Here is a 21,190-nt window from a genome sequence, read left to right on the forward strand (position 1 = left end):
AGAATATTTAAAAAGTAAAGTAATACTTTTTAAAGATTAACAATGAGCAGAATGATTGCCGGAAAACGATAAAACAATCTATGTCAAATAACCGCTACGTATTGCATCAAAACTCTCGGCACTCTGCATATAGGGAAAGTTACCGTTAAAAAATGCTACACAAAACCCGCTGCATTGGCTTATATGTGTGAACTTATTCGATAACGTCAGGAACGATAACTCATGGCGTAACGTCATTCGGTATCGTGTTACCTTAACTAGTAAAATGTAGTTTGGTATTAAAACAATCAGTTATGTTCGACCTCGCGCAATTTCGCGTACTTTTGGCAGACATGGCGTCTAAGAGAGAAAGGCAACCAAACTGGAGCATCTGAGAAATAACTCTATTACAAGAACTTGTAGAAAAGGATGAGTTCGTGTTAAAATCAAAGCAAACAAACACCATATTAACAAATAACAAAAAAAAAAATGAAAAGTGGGCAGAAATATGTTCTAAAATTAACGCAATGGGACTTCAAAAAAGAACGATGAAGCAAGTAATATATAAATGGGGAAACTTACAACAGAATGCAAAAGTAAAAAAACAGAGGAAATTGACTGGAGGAGGGCCGGCACCAAAGCCACCATCAGCCGTGGAAGAAAAATCATTGAAATGATGAAGGACAGGCCAAATTTTAGTGGAATATCCTGTGGTTTTGAGTCCACTATGCCTCCAGTGTTTGAGAGTACGATTATTTTATTATGCATATGCTAAATAACTTTATATGAAATATACAGATACATGTATTACCTAGCCAATCTTTCTTTATTGTCATGTATCTATTTGTTTTGTTCACAAACGCTGGGGTTACAGTCATTTTAATGACGTCACAAAATGCAAAATAACCACATTTTTTACGATTTCGAAAAAAAAAAAGAACTTACCTTTCAAATACTGGTTATTCCTTCTCTTTATATGTACTCAATCTAACAGAGCAAGCGATTATTGAACACACTAAATCCTTTTTTTTCCTTTAGATTGCATGATTACAAGTTTAACGTTTTCTAAAATCATACATATGAACATGTTTATAGTCATTCTGACTTTTCACTGAATGTCTATCGATTAAAAAGTCTGAATTTCCAGTAAAACTCGAGTGTATAATCCAACTCCAATGTTGACATTCCAATCATGCACACTTATATCAAGAACATGACGTGACGTCATCTTTTAAAACGTGTGTACACAGAAGAGGCCACCCAAATTAATTAATAGCCGAGTCGAAAGTAAAAAAAAAGTTAGCCCTTCGTGACTACTTTCTTATACAAACATAATGTATATATAAATAAGAATGCATGTATGTGGTATGAGTGCCAATGAGACAACTCTCCATCCAAGTCACAATGTTTTAAAAAAATAACAATTATTAGTCAAAGTACGGCCTTCAACACGAGCATTATAGATGTTTTATGACAATAAAATTGACTGATTGATTGCTTATATAAAAATCTGTTTAATTTTAACTTACAAACTGTTTTCTTCATTCTAGATAATGTGATCCCTGGATAAAATAATATGTTTAGATTCTGAAAAGCTTTGCGCGATAGTGCAATGGATACCCTAAAATTATTGTATTACTATAAAATTAATAAGAAGATGTGGTATGAGTGCCAATGAGACAACAATAAACTCCATCCAAGTCACAATGTATAAAAGTTAACAATTATAGGTCAAAGTACGACCTTCAACACGGAGCATTATAACATTTATATTTTAATTTATCCATCATTTCAGACTTTAGATCAAGTTAGGAATACTAATTTTAAGGTCAGTTACCAAAATGTTAAGGTCATTTTTTAAAAGTGGATTGACCATAAAGCCCTTCTATTGTGCTTAAATTTTTATCCTTTATTTTTATTTTTAGCAATCAGTCTAGTTCCACTTTTGAGGTACGAGAGGGGGTATGTTACCAGTCCAATACCATGATTGACACTGCGACTGAAGATAGTGATGAGAAAATTTTGGAGATTCCTGCACCTAAAAACAAACCAGTAGAGAATGACAGTAAACCTGATATATCAACAATGACACATATTTACTTTGACATTGAAGCTACAGGACTAGGTAAAAAAGGAGCTTATAGAAACAAAACCCTCACTAAAGAAAAGACAATATTTAATCTTGCATTTAGGTCCATTTTGCATCGAGAACTTCACAATATTTTATAGTAAGACTACTCCACCTTTAGTAGTACAGCATGGTAGGACATTTTGGCCTTTTTATGCATGAATGATTCTTGTTAAAATTTGTGTCACTGAGATACTATGCATTTTGCAGCATTGATGATTTCCACATTCCGACAGACAACAAAAAATAGTCATTGAAAAACTAAAGGCTCCTGGCTTCGAACAAGTACATTTGAATATGGCTAGGTAATGTTTTGAATCAGGCCAAATAAAAAAGTATGTGTGGTTCCAGTTACATCTGAAAAAAAGTTAGGGTAGGTAGGTAGGGATTTTTTTTTATTTTATGTTTTTTTTTTACATTGAGTCTATGGGAGCAACATTCTGACTTTAACAGTGCTTGATGAAAAATTACAATAAAATCTTTAGGGTAGGCTATTTTTAAGCCGAAAAAGTAGGAACGGTAGGGTTACTGGAACCACACATATATTTTTATTTGGCCTCATGAAGATTAGTACTAAATCTTTCCCATTACATCACACCACTCAAAATCAGCATGCAGGTCACCAACAATTCATACAAACAAAACAGCATGTAGGAATAATTTATTATTTCCATTCTGTAAAATATATTTCATTATTTTCTTTATTTCTTTCTTCAGGTAGAACTTCACATATAACGCAGATATCAGCAAGGAGAGGTCTGGAAACATTTTCTAAGTACATTCTACCAGCCCGTGAAATAACACCTAAAGCAGCTGAGGTTACAGGATTGACATTCCAAAATGGTTCTTTGTATTTACTTGACAAAATAGTCCCAGCTGTTGGAGTGAAGGAAGGACTGACTGGTTTTATTTCATTTTTAGAAAAATCAACCAATAATGTAATCTTTGGTCATAACATATATAATTATGATTGTCCTGTTTTGTACAATGCCTTAGATAATTGTTCTTTGCTTGATGATTTTCAAAGCAAAATTGTTGGCTTTGTTGATACTTTAAAATTGTTTAAACTTTCTTTTCCAAATCTTGGCTCATATTCACAATGTAAGTTGTGTGACACATTAATTAACCTTTCTTATGATGCCCACAATGCTGATGATGTTAATGCACTTTTTAGATTGGTCAATGAAAAAATTGACAATTTTACAGATGTTCAGAAAGTTTTTCAATCAGAGCTTAGTGTATTTTATAATTATGTGTCATTAAAACAAATGAATAAAAATGTGCCTTCACTAAAACAGATGTTGGATGATAAAGTTGTAACTAAAAGAACGGCAAATTGTATTGCCAGAAGTGGACATAATTTAAGTCATTTACGACTTGCTTATTCCAGAAATGGTAGAACAGGTATTAAAGATATTTTTAGTGAACCCTGTGGGTCCAAAGCCAGAGTAACCAAATCAGCAAAAATTATTGACAGTGTTTCAGACTTTTTGAAAGAATTGTAATGTCAGAATTGTTTACTGTAATTTCAGAAATCATTGTGTGCATTTAGTATTATGATTTTGTCATGACTGGCCAAAATGCTTTAATAATTTTTATCTGCATACAAATGCATGTACATGTATCAGATTTCAAAATGTGAGATCTTTTTATTGGAATATACCTCTGATCGAATCATTCCATTGTTCAAATTGAGTTTTGATGTATGCCAATATTGTTATGACTTGATAAGTGGATCAGGATGTAGAACATTTGTAATTTGACATTGAGGATAATGTGATGATTTATTTTTCTGTTCTTTTAAATAGTACACTGCATATATATTTACTTCAAAATACAATAAAGTCAATCCTGTTACCTCAGCTGCTTTATGTGTTATGGACGGACCATTTAACTTGCAGGGGGGCATGGTTTTTTTTTCTGGTCAGAATATTTTTTTGCGCGCTACGCATGCAAATTTAGTTATTTTTGAGAAGTAGCACAACAAATTATTTTGTTTTGCAAATTTAACATTATTTTTTATGGTAAATATCCTCTGTCAGAATATTTTTTTGTCCCCTTGCTGGCCAAATTATTTATTTTCTCAAAATTCAGAATCAAAATATTTATTAACGAAAACACCATGCAACCCTCCCCCCTTTGCAAGTTAAATGATCCGTCCCTAATATATTCATTTTTGAAAATTTTATCATTTGTAATTGTATCCCTCATATCAACCAATGTTACTTGATAATTTTTGTCTCACCTGTAAAGAAAGTCACAGATAGCAAGACACATGGATTGCTTTTCTAATGGCTGCAGTGTAAACTTTTATCAAAGTTTTGTGATCAGGTCAGTTTTTCATGCTCAAAATCTAGGGGCCATGAGCGACTAGGCTACTTTCAAGTTTTGTCCCTGCTGTTACTCAGTAACTATACTTAGTAGGTCAATAATATTTTGTCTGTGGGATAAAGGGAAGGTTCTCAAGTCAGTCTAACACCTAGCTGTCACCCAACCCTGACCTCATTTTCATGGTCCACTGACCACATTTAGATTTTGGGATAAGGTCTTGTTTCTTTGTAACTATACTTGTAAGTTAATGATATTTTGATTATGGATTCGTCCCATGGTAAGATGTACTGGTAAGTCAGTCTGACACCTGTCATCCAACCCTGACCTCATTTTTATGGTTCAATGACCAGGTTAATATTTTATTAGGTCTGTTTCGGGCAATTGTATTTGGTCTATGTATTCATGCAAAGGTCAGTCTGATATAAGGTCAATATTTAGTGACTTATCATCCTTAACCAGGGGACAGGGGATTCCATCTCTTTGGGGTAGGCAAAGTGTGAATCATGTAAAATCATTATAAAAATAGACAGAAGAAAATTTTCCACTTTGGTTTTTTTCCATCTAGGTCAAGGAGATGTTTTGTGGGCCTGTTGATTGAAAATTTCATTTTGATGATTGCCCCCCCCTTTTTTTTTTCTGGTAAAAATCATAAGAACTTAGTTATAACACCCTAGGTGATAAAGAATTAAGTTAATCTGGCCTACATTAGCTGCTTAGACATTGATATGAAAATATGATAGGGATATCATGTTTCTCATAGTCACATTTTTTAGCTTTTTGAATTTTTTTTTATCAAATTGATCAGATATATAGTTGGAAAAGATGCCATCAAAAGTGAAAAAAAAACTGTAAACAGTACAAGACCATTTATATATGAATCAATATGGATTTTTTAATTGTAAATTTAAAAATTTTAGTAGAGGTTTAGTAAAAATAACTCGTTTATTGGTACAATATACAAAAAAGTCATACATTTTCCCGTACTTTTTTGTGAAATTAAATTATTTTGGATTTAACTCAAAATTTGCACACGAACATAATTTTTTTTTTTCTTTTTGAAAAAGACTCTATGGAGCATCAATTTTGTAAAGGAATAAGATTTTCTTGTTATTTCTTATTAGTAAAAAAATCAAAAATATGTTTTCAGTAATGTTTTCCCGTACTTTTTATTTACATTATTTATTGCCAAAAATAGAATAGATCACTATCAGTATTGTAAAAAAAATTCCAACATTGTTAAACTTGAACATATATTGTTGCTTGTCATTGGAATAAAAATTGATTTATGTAGTAACATTAAATGTTTTTTGTATTTCAAACAAGGCCACCCCTTCCTGAAAAAACTGCTGATTTTCCAATGCATGTTATTGTGGACGTAAAGATGTTACGGCCGCAAAAAAACTGGACACAAAAATTTTTTTTTATATTATTTTTTTTTAACTAACATATCAGCCCTATCAATTAATGCATAGTTTGAATGATTCTTGTTATTTTGATTTTGAGCAGCAGACATCCTTAAGTTTTAAGATCAGATGCATCTTTTTCTTATTTATTGTTTTCACGTTGTATGAGACAATAAATTAATACAAATAAAGCTTTCGTCACAACACAAATTTCTTTTGCATCGCCTCGGAACAGGGGCAACCGTGGGGCAACCCAAGGGTAACTATGACCATAAGGGTGTGGATGGGGGTTTACAGAAAAGAGAATAATTGGCAAGAATGAATCACAGAAAGAATACGGAGAGAAATGGGCAAAATATTTAAAACAGAGAATAATGGGGAATAAGAAATAAAGAATAACTGCAAAAAAAAAAAAAAAAAAAAAAAAAAAAAAAAAAAAAAATGGGGTAATTTAATATACAAAAAAAAAAAAAAAACAATGAATATATTTTGAATTAAACAGTACTTCAGCAAGTAATTACAGAATAGCCAGCATTTGAGGCTTAATTAATCAGGGCTATGCAACATAATATAGTATTAATGAATGGGTATTTTTATAATGGCCCTGTTATATGTCCAAGGTCTGTAATAATGGTCGAGGAAGTCTGTAATGGCCCGAGGCAACGCCGAGGGCCATTACAGACATCCGAGGCCATTATTACTGACCAAGGACATATAACAGGGCCATTATAAAAACACCCATTTCTTAATACATTTATTAACCAACTGAAAAAAGTGTATGTGTTGCTGCCAACTTGATGTACTCTCTGACTCTTTTAATGACAGTTTAGTATGAAAAAAAAAATAATTTGTACTTCACCATGATCAAGCTTTAAATATATATACCAAATATCCAAGATATTAAGTTGAAAGAAGTTATGTGTTGAAAAAACAGGATGAACAGTGATCCCTTTATATGGTTCTTTAATGTTTGTTGCTGGTTACTAAATTAAATAAAATACAAAAAGGTATTATACTCTTTACAGCTTAATTTAATTAACTTTATTAAAAACCCTATCTGGGCTTAATACAGACAAGCTGGGCATTAATACAGGGCCATTACAGAAAAAACAGGGCCATTACAGAAATAACAGGGCCATTACAGAAAAACAGGGCCATTACAAAAAAACAGGGCCATTACAGAAAAAACAGGGCCATTACAGAAAATATGTTATTTTTAATAACCAGTCATTTTTGGCAATAATGTACTTAGTTGGTTAATAATCAGAGTTATAAACCAAAATCGACGAAAACAGACCTTTAAGAGAGCAATCATTTGAAAATCGGGGGGAGGGGGGCGTTGGTGGTGGTGGTATAGGATATGCGAGTGTTCGAGTTGGGATGGGATGGGAGGGGTGGGGTGGGTGGAATTTTTTGAAAACAAAATAGTTTGCTTCTACAATTTTGGAAAAATTTCCGAAATTTAAAAAAAATGTTTTTCCATCATAGTTTACTTGCTTCAACGGTATAATTGAAATAAAAAAATTGTTTTTGCCTTGTTGCGAAAGAAAAATACTTGTTTTTCGCCAAGTGTGTCGCGGGGGTAAAATCCATTCCCCCCTCTAGAAAACCAAATGGTTGCTCCCTAAGGGACCACAACTCGGACATCGTTACTTGTGCTACCTATCTCTTATAATTGTTAAGATAATAGCCAAATAAACTCGGGTGTGGGGGGGGGGGGGGGACTAAACGGTGCCTGACTCAATTAATTTATCATATATACAACATATCATACCATCTTTCTTTTAATATACCACTTTTTACATTCGCTTGACTGTTTTTGCAGTTGGTCTGGTAGAGAAAGCTAAAAATATGCATGCAGAGATTCAAAGCTACATGTACTTAGAAAATTATACTGAAAGGTACGATTTACCCAGAGCAAATGATGTTCACCTTATACCTTTCTTGGAACCCTCAGTTGAGTCTAGTTACTCCGAAAACCAGATAGATGAGCTTGTGAACTTTCTTTGCTCAAAATATCCAAGCCTGCAAGATATTTCGTCAAGGGATATTTTATCTCTAATATATAACATTGTACAGTTCATAGTTAATTACAGACAAGGAGGTAATATCTTTGTTAATGCGATCAATATTATAGACTCGTAAAAACCGCGGTTTGCTTGTTGAAATTAAAGCTTTTGGTGTATACAAAGAGGAATAACTCTTGCTGAGGTATACGTAGATTGGGTTAAAGCATTAACTTTTACTTCATGTCGTTATTCACCGGCTGGTGATGCCTGAATGCCCACTGCACACACGGGAGAAAAGGGGGGGGGGGTACAGTTGAACGCTTAAATTTGTACACCCCCCTAATAATATTGCTCGAGACCAAAAATCCGATCCATTCATGTATTTTTGCATATAAATTATGACCCGTTCATATGTCAATGTACTATTACAATAAAACAGGTATAAATAGTAAATTTAACCTGATTTATTCCAATTATGGTCTCACAAGAAGCAAATTACAATTTTCAATCATAATTTAATATACCTTTACAAGTTACACAGAACATTCACTGAATACAACAAACAAACACCAATCACATAAATAGCCCCCCCCCCCCCCCATAACAAAAAAAAAAGAATACAGAAATGAGAGACCTATACATGATCATACATCCATACCCTGAAATGTGTCGGTTATTACATTTATTTAACAAGGCAGGTAGGCATATAAAACATAATTTTTATTTTAATGACATGTTGATAGATTGTGTTCTACATTGTCAATATTTAGGTATATAACATTTAGTGCATCAGGATCTTTTTCCTTTGCTTAGAAGGAATTGTACAATAAGGCATTGAAAGCATACTACAAGCTACGAAAGGACTTCTTGTCACTGAATCCAAATATTAAAAACAGCCTCCACGTATTTGATCATACAATTAAACCCATTCTTTTACACCGTGTATCATCGTACAGCGGATATAGGTACTAACCAAGCGGGCGTGAGCGATTTTGATCTTACACGGTAACGAAAATCTTTGTTTTGTTCACATAATATCTAGTGAACTTCAATCTAAACATAATTGCTGTTTTAAGAAATGATTTGGTCGTAGGTTCATGATTAGAGATGTCTCATTATTTTCCCAAAACAAGAGGGATTACTAAAACATTGTAAAAGCATGTGCAAATACTTGTCAAAGAAGGTGGCCCTCGTCTCATCCGATATAATTCTATATTCATTACAACTCTTTTTCTGATAAAAGGTCAATGTGTGTGTGTAATAAATATAGCTGTTTCAATAATTGGCATTGAAATCTTTCATACATATGTTATTTTTCGATATTTTATACCTAAAGAAGAGTTGTGTACGGTGTTTAGCTGACCACATAAATCCTTATGTACGGTGCATAGTTAAGTTGTTGTACACCGTACACAAAAACTTTATTTTCATACTCGTTTCACAGTGCAGATACTATTCTGTACGCTATCCGGAAGTCGCGATTTTCGAAGCGAGAACTTTTTGGATCACATTTTAAATTTGTTGGATATACTGTATTAAACGGTTAGATGTTCATCTGTACATTGCTCAATGATTAATTCAGCTGATATCGATAATCACAAATAGTTTATAATTAAATTTAGCACATTCATTATTCGTTTCTTTGCCTTAATCAAGAGATTTTCAAGTGCATCACTAAGGAAAATCAGTCGGTGAACCTAAAAACAATCTTTTTGCACCCTTACTGTACAAATTAACGTAAAAACCAGACTTAATCAACTAAATAAAGTATATTTTAAGTGGTGGTAAAAGTTTCAGCTAGATCTTTGAAGCCAGAAATAAGACAATTACACTTGTTTGAATTTCTCACTGTACGATCAGTCTCGCTTGTATATTTTGAAACTGTATGATCAGTCTTTATTTCACTGTATTCGAGTGGTGATTTCAAGTTACATGTATGTACGATTCATTAGAAGATGGCATTTTTCTAAATAACACAAATGTATTTCATTAAATTCACATCCTGAAAACACACAGATTTAATTGTTATATATAAAAATGCATGTATTTACAAACATTCGGGGCCGTACTGTAGCCTATAATTGATCACCGTTCCTTCACTTTGTTTTGGATGTAGATCTGTCTCTTTCACACTCAATTGTACACCACTTTGTAAAGCGGTGGTTTAAAGTGATAATGAAGTCCGTCTTTCCGTTCGTCCTTTGGACCGGTACAACATGTTTCGCCGGGTTTGTAAGCTCATCTCCTCATAAAACACTTAATATACATTGGGGTTTCCAGACATTTTTAAATGGAGAGGGGGTCCAATCCAGGAGAAAAGAGGATTTTAAATATATGTTCCCATACAAATGCATTGATAGTTAAAAAGGGTTTCAAACCGCCGGATCCCATTTTTCTTGAATACGTCACTGAATTATTTTTCCTCGTATTCCGTATCATAAATGATAATATAAAAAAGAAGATGCGTTATGATTGCCAATGAGACAACCGTCCACAAGAGACCAAAATGACACAGAAATTAACAAATATAGGTCACCGTACGGCCTTCAAAAATGAGCAAAGCCAATACCACAAAGTCAGCTATAAAAGGCCCCGAAATGACAATGTAAAACAATTCAAACGAGAAAATTAACGGCCTTATTTATATAAAAAAAAGAAAGTATTTCGAATTTTATTAAAAAAAAATTATGGGGTTTCTTTATATAAGATACGGACTTGAACATTGCATTATATGGGGGCACCCATCAGGTATTTCCAACCGTGACCTCCAAAACCAATTGTTAAAGTTTTCTAAAATTGCTCCATTTTAATCAATTTTAAATGTATTATGGACCTTCTTTTTCGAATTTTTGGTAAAAATATTTTTGATATTTCTATATCTAAAATACGGACTTTGTCATAGCCTTATATTGGGCGTACCTATTTTATATCCACAACTTCCTTCAGACATTTGTCATAACTTAATGAATCGTTTTCAGATTCCTTATCATTTAATTCAATTGTGCACCTCTTATTTTGTTTTTTCGAAAATTCAGCAGTTAAGGACTTTTCCACTACCTTATTGGGTGGTATCCATTTACGATACGCAACTTTCAAAAACTTACCATATATTAATAAAACTTTCTCATATTCTTTATTAAATGATGCCCCTGTGCACCTATAATTTAGTTTTTTTTTTGTGGTTTATTATTTTTCGAAAACATGGACTATAGAAGTGGCGGGGTATAATTTCGTTAATCCTTAAGTTTCCTCAATACCTATTTTTTAAACAAAGCTTTCTCTATCTATTTTTTGTAATTTTAAAAGAGACAAGCTTTATGTATGTTATCACCAATTGGTCAACGGCAGACGGTGTAAATAGTCTATAAAAATGTAATAGCTAAACAGATAACTGCAACGACACACTAATACAAAGTCCACAAGCGAATCATGTATTGCTTTTTAGGCATTTGATTTTAAATAAGACTGACGGAACAAAAATATAATTATTTTGTCGTCTACAAAAATCATCAGAAATATATTTGTATTGTCTGATGAAAGAATTACACGTTATAGTTCCATGGACAGTTCATAATATCACATAGACACGTATATACCTTCAAATTGCCGTTTTTTTCTCTCTTCAAAATCACGACTGGTCATACAGACAAAAAATCTGAAATCGCTTCTAGAATACAGTCAGTTTTAGACTGATCGTACAGTAATTTATTTTGGGATCCTCAAGGAAAACATATTTTTTATTTGAAATACGAACATTCTACTTAAATACGGTAAGAATATTGAAACAGTATATATTTAACTGTAAACTGATTCAAATAATTGCAATAAAAGATTATTTGCTTTGTACTACGAGAGGAAAATTGTCCATCGATTTCACTTTTTTCTATGAAGTTGGTGTGATGCACACGTATATTTTATATTCTAATGCATGTTTTTGTTACAGTTACTCATATTTATGATGCTATACATACATTGAAGATGTGCAAAGCACTTTATAGATATAGGAGTAAACAAATGATGAGAAAAAGCACCGAAACAAAACCGTTCTGTTAGCCAGTTGGAAATCCTCGCTTCGAAAATCGAGACTTCCGGATATCGTACAGAATAGTATCTACACTGTGCGTTTATTACCCAAAAAGTTTCAAGGAATAAGTAATCACAGGTACTAGGTTTGTGATTGGTAACTATTACTTTTGCCCTGTATTAGGTTTCTTTCAGATAAAACATGTAAATGTCTCAATTACTGTATCGAAATTGAAAGTTGGTGTTGACATTCACAAATATTTGCGCATGTACAAGTTAATTGTTCTTATTAGAATATCAAAGTTGTTTTATGAATAGAAAAAAATCGATGCGAAAATTATTTGGGAGCAGGAATTTCAAATGTTGAGAAATGTACATTGAATATTGATAAAGCAAAACAAAGATTTTCCTTACCGTGTAAGGTCAAAATCGATCATGCCCGCTTGGTTAGTACCTATATCCGGTGTACTGATGATACACGGTGTTTTATATAATTCGGAAATTTGTTTTTTTTTTAATCCCTTCGAAACTATTAAATTCTCAGACTTCTACAGTTGATTAAGCTCTAGGTCACAGTGACGACAGTATAGTTTTCCGAAATATATAAGACAGTGTAATATCATTGGGATAATAACTAAAATCAGAAACGAAACCACTTCTATTTTGTTAAGTTTCGTTTTCATTTCCTCCAAAAAAAAATAACGACCTATTAAATGACCCAGCTTGCGGAAGTGATAGAAAGCACTGTTGTTTTTAAAAAAGGCACACATACAGTCATATCTAAACTGCTAGATGGAAATTTGGAAAAATATGAAACTGCTACAATATTTTGTTTTATAATTACGCCGGAGTTGGATTATATATTTATAACTTCCATCGGGGAAAACATAATATCAAACTCGTGTGTCTTGTGTGACAATTAAGCTAGAAAAAGAGGGGTGATACATCCGCATTTTCATTGACGATCGAAGCCCATGAAACAGCTATTGTGATCTATTGTGTGTTGGTGTGTGTGGAATTATATACTAGGATAGATTGTGGTGGGAGAGATGATTAAATCCATGTTTGTAGTCATTTTTCAATTATTTTTTGTAAATTAAATGTTTACGTTTGAATGGAAACTTTTCTTACCCTCAAACTGAACGGTACACATATATAGAGAGAGATTTTCTTTGTTACTAAGAAAAATGAATCTTTGTCTAACTCTTACAAAAAGATAATATTCTAAAGAGTATACCTGCATTTCAACTGAAATTGGCTGACTCCTTCTTGTGGTGTGGGACAAATCATTCCGTAGCAATTCTGATATAAATTGAATTGATTCTCTTTTGAATCGAAACCTTGATCGTATCTGTCTATCACTAAGGTTGGCCAGCTCTATCCTATCGCGATATACTCGCTGTTTTCGCAGTGCAAAAACATAACCAAATAATAACTGGTTTGCCATCTTTGATTTAAACTGACTGTTAAATATTTAATGTTACCCCTCGGGCTTAGTTAAATCTGTAACTTAACTGGGGGAACTAACTGTCAGTTTACTGCTTGTTAACTTTTGTGCAACGCTTTTAATCCCTCGTTAATTTAACGTTGCGTTAAAGCCGAGATAACGGTTAGTTAAATTTAACTAATGTTCGTGCAACCGGGTCCAGGTAAATAAGATGCAGACGAAATGTAGTTTAGCGTACAAAACCTTAATCCTGATATCTATGAAAATGTTTTGCTAGTTTTTATTTCAACGTCCGTCACAACTTCCCTTTATGCAAGTCCAATAAGGTCACAAGTGTCCGAGTTACTGCTCTTTTAAAAATAACGATTTTCACTTATTTTATTTTTTGTCTTTTATCTCAAAAGCTGATACTTTAAGTTAGACTAGAGACTGTAAACTGCAAAAATAATCAGTAACACTAAACTAGATCTACAAAGACTGCTATACAACCGAAACAATTGACAATTTTCGATGCATTTCCATCAACAACTTTTGTTTTAGTGAACGCCATATGTGCGTTTCAATGTTGAGCATGTGGTTGAAAAACTATGATTCTATATTACACGATTGATTCGGCAAATTGAATTCTCACAATTGACAATCAGCACTGCTGTTATAAGGGAATTGTGATTAAGTACCTACAAAACAAACATTATTTCTAGTTAATCCTGCGCAATGACGATCACTAAGACGTTTGATGAAGGTTAATTATACAGGGATATAGTCGATCCCCTCTATATGGTAAATGACGTCATAAAGGCGTGCATACCTGACGAAATTTTTTCCGGTGACGGACACACTCGAAAGGAGTCTATCGAATGACCCCTTCAGTCTTTACCGGCTTTACAGTACATTTGATTTGTTACCTTGTATGTACATCGTCTGTAGGTATAGAGTGATGCTTCAGTACAATTATTTTACTTACTTGGTTCTAGGCAAGAAGGATTAATATTTTCTCGTCTAAAACAATTTATACCTACAAATAGAATTTCAAGCAAACTTTGGGGTGAACGATCCTCATTATTTTCTTCTTGTAATTTTTTGTTTGTTTTCCCAGTGAGGCAAAACACATGGCCACCAAGGCTAAAAATAGAGCATAAGGTTACATTCATTCATTCATTGTCTCATATGTTGGAAATAATAATGAGATAGAGAAAATCTGAAAACAAAAGACAACTTAAGTGTAAAAATGGCATTCATTTGTACTTCATAGTTTCATCATACAAATCAGATTATTCCTAATGAGCTATTGAAATGAAATGGAGACTTTGAAGAAGTTTCTGTGTTTTTGTCGAGTTCCCCGAATTAATACACTAGGTTTCAAAAAAGAATTGGAAAACACGATTTATATATCAATTAAAATTGGCTCTGAACTATCATGCAGTAAATCTAGTTCCATTTTGTCGGTGCATTGTGTTAATTAGTTTAATGTTACTAATACACGGCCGACACTCGGCTAACCGAGAGATTGGTCGGTTAATCTATATTGAGTATGCGGCTATATCGGCGGTTGGTCTGTTAATCGGGTTGGCTAAAGTCTGTTAATCAGATGTTATCGAGAAAATCATTGAAAGTTCAGCATGTTTCATAGTATAACTTTCTAAATATATTTTCATCATAAAAAGTATTCATGTCTAACAAAATAATTCAATGTACTGAATTCAGTGGTGTAATTATTATTTTTCTAGCTTCGATGTACGATCTATAAGATGAAAAGGCAGGTTACTCATCAATAAATTTATACACATTTTACACACATAAAATGTACACAAAATGACACATTGGTTAAATTTACTTGCATTCAATATTTTGAACATCGAAAAAAGAAAGGCGTTATGTTTGTAAACCATATTGATATCATTGTGTGAAAAATCTACACGAAAATCTGTATTTTGGTGACATAAATCAATCTTTATTTAAAACCTGGTCTGTTAATGGGTCGGATGTATAAAACTCGGTCTGTTAATTGGTCTGTTAAGAGTTATAAATGGCAATAAAAGTATAATTGTATTGCTATATGGGGTGTTATCGGATCAAATGAGTAGGCTCAAGACGAGCGGCTAAAATATACGAAAACACCACATGAGCAATGAAACATAGCATATACGGAAACAACACATGAAATTGAAAATTGATAAAAATGGTTTCAAAAAGTGTAATATTAAAGTAATATTAATTTCATCCAAGAATGATCGCATATATCATGTTGATTCTGCTTAATTGTCATGCATGACACAAATTTGTCATCTACATTGGTAACCAATATAGTCTATATAAATCAGAGATAAACGTCGTAATGTAACTAAACATCAGTAAGTAAAATATATTGGGATGACAAAATATGAAAAGAAAGAAAGAATAATGAGTAAGATAAACAAAATGTAGAAAAAAATGACATAACAATTTAAAGAGTACAGAAATCAACAAAACCCCCAATCCGGACCCTCATGGTATACACGAGAATCTGGATGGAAACTCAGAATATAGAATAATATATAAGGACAGTAGAGAGTGATACATTGCTAAAAACGAGAGAAAAATAATACTTGTTTAAGAATACACACATGAAACACCGATGGCTGTTGAAACAGTAACGGATTGCGATGTACTTATATTGGTGACAAATTCTAGAAGTTTACATGCGGACAACTATGGTGGCAGGTTAATGCCATTTTGCGTTTTAGCGCTTTAGCGTTTTCGCCTTACATATTCTATATGGCGGAAACGCGAAATTGCGAAGTCGAAAACGCGAAAATGCGAAACCGATTTCTCGTTTTCGACTTCGCGTTTTCGCTATTTCGCGTTTTCGCCCTATAGAATATGAAAGGCGAAATCGCGAAAACGCGAAATGGACTTCACCAGCCACCATAGACAACTGTAGTTATCCTCTGCACTTATGTAGAAAGGAACTAAACGGAATAATTAGTTATCAAAGGTACCAGGATTATAATTTAGTACGCCAGACGCGCGTTTCGTCTACATAAGACTCATCAGTGACGCTCATATCAAAATATTTATAAAGCCAAACAAGTACAAACTTAAAATAACCAAATGTAGCTGCATTCGCTCCTTTCCGTTTACTTCTTTAGGGTGATTTGTAAACAACATATGATTAAGTAATAGAAGAAAAGAACCAATTGGATGATGCTGACGAATTAGGGTTTAACGTCCAGTGACAAATATCGTGTTCATATGTGAACGAGAACACGTTATATGTACCCTGTGTTGTATTAGAAAGACACTTTCAGTCGGAATTGAGAACGTGCTACTTCAAACAGACACAAAAATTAAGGCTGATTGAAAACGTCAATAAAAAATTCATGCATATTCCAGAGGCCAATACATATCACGCTATATTGAAGTGACACACCCTTCAATAAAATGCAAAGAAAGTCAAAATAAAAATGCTCTTTCTAGGATACTGTGGCACCGTATTGTCATTTGTGTTTACTCAGGAACATCTCATTCTTAAATTTGTCGTGGCTAAATAACTCTTAACTGACACAATTTCAATTGTCCAACCCATTAACAGACTTTATTCCCATAATTTTCACTAAAACGTGGTATTATTCACGTTATTTTACAATTATGAAATATTTACTAATGTCAATTTATTTTTTAGAACCACAGTACTATTTTTTGTCCTTTAAATGATATCTAAATTTGTTTGTTTCGCATTTTATTAAAAAAAATTATAAGCATAAATACTACATACTTGCGCGACGCCTTTTAGTTTTACTGAAAACTGTGCAGACTAAGAAATATTTTTACAAGTGCAAAATGTTCTATGATAGATATCATTTTGTCAGACACTTTTCTTTTTTTGATTTGGTTCTTATAACATGCCAAAAATCTGTATATTTAATAGAGTTTAACATTAAATTAAGCGTTTTACTCTTAACAGACCAATCGCCCATATAGCCGCATACTCAATATAGATTAACCGACCAATCTCTCGGTTAGCCGAGTGTCGGCCGTGTAATAGTTGTTTTTGTGCTCCGTACGTTTTGCCTTTTGAACTGTATGACCATTTCCTCAATTCATATACATATAAAAATCATGTCAATTGTTTTCCATATTTATTTCCTTTCAGAAAATTATGAATGAGGTTAAATAACCTTGCCATTAAAGGCAACTTCATGTAATACGGAAATAAGTATCCTATATATGATATCATATATTAGTCGTTGTTTTTTTGAAAGGCACACAATTAGAAGGGAAATGGCTAGCAATTGTCTCAATGTTCTAAAGGCAATTTTTATTTTACCTTTTACTGCTGGTCTTGTGAAGAAAAGGCGGACTGTAGGATTTTCATCACATGACGGTAGCATTTCTGTATGTGTACTTTTAACAACAATAATTGCAATAATTATAGAATTGATGAATGATTACATACATCATGATTTCCCACTGCGTATCTTGATTATTGCACTGTTATGCATTGGAATAATAACTTTGATATTGTGCTCATTTATACTATCATTATGTGGAACATGGCGTATAGAAAAAGAAATAAAAGTTAGCAACAGACTGAAATTATTTTTCTTGTGGATGTTTTGCTGTGGGAATATTATTTATCAGGTGGTTGATCTGGTAACGGAATTTGAATGCGGTGTTTCATCTGAGTTATTGCTATTATCTGTGTATTACATGCTAACATGGGTTTTCACTATTGGACAAACAATTTTTATACAGTATTTTTCAAAATACCGATTTGCAAATAAAATAGCTTTATACTATGGAATACTAATGATTTTCTTGACAAATATTTCATTATGGATGAGTAGAAATATTGACATGTTTTACGAAGATGTAAAAAAACTGAGAAACGAAACCGATCTTTTTTGTGGCAACAGTACAGTTTTCATTTCTAATGAAGCAAGACATATTTTTAACTCTTTTCTTGATCCTGTTTTGTTGGAATTTTGTTTGCTAAGCCTAATTTCTTTATCAGAATTGTGGCCAAAACAAATACCGCATAACACCGACAATGGCATAAAAGAATGCGTAGTATTTGCCGAAGAAGTTGGAGAACGTGAATTATTGCTATCTGATGACACTTTAAATGGTAGGACACCTTGGAATCTACAATCCGTAACTATAGTGATAATAGGATCGCTATGTACAATTATTTCATGCGTTGTTATTTCCTTTTACATGTTTTCAGAAATTGGGAAAAAACTGCCGTTGGGAATTCACTATGTTTTCACAGGCGTAGCAGTTCTTCGCATTATTCTTATTTTTATTTGTTTTTATTCTCTATCTGGGCAATTGAAACCAAGAGCAAATAATCGAAAACTTATGAACATGCATCATTTTATTATTTTGACAAGTTCTGTTGCGACTTGTGCCTACTATGCCGTACAACGAACCGTTGTATTTTCCACTTTGAGGTCAATTGCAACTGTGTTTCAGACAATATTTATTTTGCAGATGAAACATTATCGAAAGGTAAATCTTACGAACAATTTTTTTTCAATTCAAAACGTGTTTCTTATTTTGTCAATCAAAAATTTGGCAATATGGATCTTCTATACGTTTGCGTACGGTCACAAGTATATCAACTTGTTATATACACCTAGCACCTTTGACGTTGTTACATGGATTAAGTATAATCATTTCTGGGTTCCGTTTGTTATGTTTTATCATTTTGAATGTTTTATTTTATTCTATTGTCACTTTTCGGAATGACGTATGAATATTAATAAATAGTAACATAGATATATGGAAAATCGTTCAATTTAGTCGCCCTTATGTTAACTAGACGGAAAAACCTTCTTTCTTGCATGACCGAGGATTTGGATGGGGGTCCTTAGTTTCTGTATTTAAAAACAATTCGGGCATTTTTTTTTTGAAAATAGATTCATCCTGTAATATTCCCATGAAAATTATTTTACAATTAAAATTTTATGTAATAGGATAATTTCTTTATGATGTATCATCTTTTATTCACTCTTTATACTTTTGTACCCCATGTTCCTCTATTCTTTTTATTGTTTGCTCTTTTTTCTCTTTTCATTGATTTTTTGGTCATTATTCTCTATTCTCTTGGTTGGGTTAATACAGAGACCAAGACCATAAAGGCTCATGTAATTCTAAAACCATTAACAAATATGAATAAATGGATATGTGTTATAAACGTCAATGATTAATTCTAATAGAAACCCAGATCTGGACAACCTGCTTAAACAATCGGCAAACAACTAACGTTATACCTTTGAATATAATTTATATTCAAGAAACATATTCCTAAATAAACAATATAACACGAAGACACCAACACAAGTATAAAATGATTCCTCTTTATTTTAGAACAGACACACATGAGTATGGGATTTTAAACTAATTTAGAACACACCAAAGCTTTGAATTTATTTTGCATATTTTGCGATTCTTTATGCTAATTGTTAAATATGCAGTAAAGCAATTGCCACTGACAGTAATGGAACCAGTAAACAAGGAACAGTTACGGTTAACATGATCCACAGTTTACAACCGATGAAATCGTTAAAACATAATTATGTTGTGTCGACCTAGGCTAAAATCGAGACATGGTTGGAAATAACTTTCGACGGCAAATCCATTTTTTTTTTTATTAATTTACAGAATTATCATGCCGTTGAGCAATCTTGTGACTATTAAGGGTAGACTTTGAAGAATCATTCGTTTTGCTTCATGAGAAATTAAGGACTTCATGACTTGAATGACCGTTAGTGGATATATGAGAAAATTATGACCAACGAAGTGTTCCACATATCGTCACTACAGTCTGACCAGTTGACGGACCACATCATTAAAATATGTGAAATCTTCCAAATATGTGGCTGATACGTCAATGTAAAACTTTTGCGAAAGACTGTATAAAAGCAGTAGTTACTGTGTGGACGCTCATCATGAATTCTATCCCGATCACTTTTAACGTGTTTATAATGTGGTCTGAACAAGATTTTCTTTGTATTATTAAGCTTCAATATAAACATACACATAAGGAGATGTGGTATTGCTATAAAATAAATATAACTGTGTTTTTTTTATTGTTTTAAAACTAATTATAATATAACTATCTTTCCTTTTTTCATTAAAATGTTCATTGTTAAGGGATTTTCTCATTGCTGAAGAGAGTCAGTTAGTTTTTGCTTATTTATATCCTTTTCTTATGGCCTTGGGTTGCACAATATATATATCGCTTTAATTTATATTTTATATGCAAAAACAACAAACAGTATAGGGTTGCATTCAGTCATTGATGTTTCTTTTTCCATATTTCATAAAATTAAACGAGATACCTGATGAGAATAGTAAATAAAGGCAACAGTAGTAAATCGTTGTTCAAAAGTCATATATCGACTGAAAGAAAACAAATCTGGGTTACAAACTAAAACTGAGGGAAACACAACAACTATAAGAGGAAAATAACGAAAAACGGAAGCACTGAAGTGCAACAAAAATTAAACGACAATGCAAAAAACACAGAAACGAACAATAAGATAACAACTGCCATTTTCCCGACTTTGTACAGGACATGTTAAGAAAAATCTTTGGTTGAACCTGGTGTTGTTGCTAGTCAAACCTCGCACTTTTATGGCAATGCTAAATTAACATTACAACATTACATGACAGGAATACAGTATAAAGAAATGCATTCAGGACAGAGAACTACACAAATAAACAATACAATAGTACATTCGACAAGCTAACCACAGAATAAAAACGAACACGTAAAATTAGTCAAACAAAGTTCTATATTTTACCATAAATGATTGCAGGTCATACATGTATACTAATGTATGAATATATTAACTACTCATTTTTAACCAGTGTGAATGTTAAG

The 21,190-nt window shown here is 32.6% G+C and overlaps 1 protein-coding gene across 1 annotated transcript; it reads left to right on the plus strand.

Moving 5' to 3' along the window:
* Nucleotides 1-17,578: 17,578 nt before the first annotated feature.
* On the plus strand, nt 17,579-19,211 carry LOC143046969 (uncharacterized). The gene has a single exon (XM_076219999.1). It carries the CDS (start codon nt 17,581-17,583, stop codon nt 19,048-19,050), a length of 1,470 nt encoding a protein of 489 aa, XP_076076114.1. The 5' UTR covers nt 17,579-17,580; the 3' UTR covers nt 19,051-19,211.
* Nucleotides 19,212-21,190: the final 1,979 nt, after the last annotated feature.

Source organism: Mytilus galloprovincialis, chromosome 9 (genome assembly GCF_965363235.1).
Source record: "Mytilus galloprovincialis chromosome 9, xbMytGall1.hap1.1, whole genome shotgun sequence".
Taxonomy (NCBI): Eukaryota; Metazoa; Mollusca; class Bivalvia; order Mytilida; family Mytilidae; genus Mytilus; species Mytilus galloprovincialis.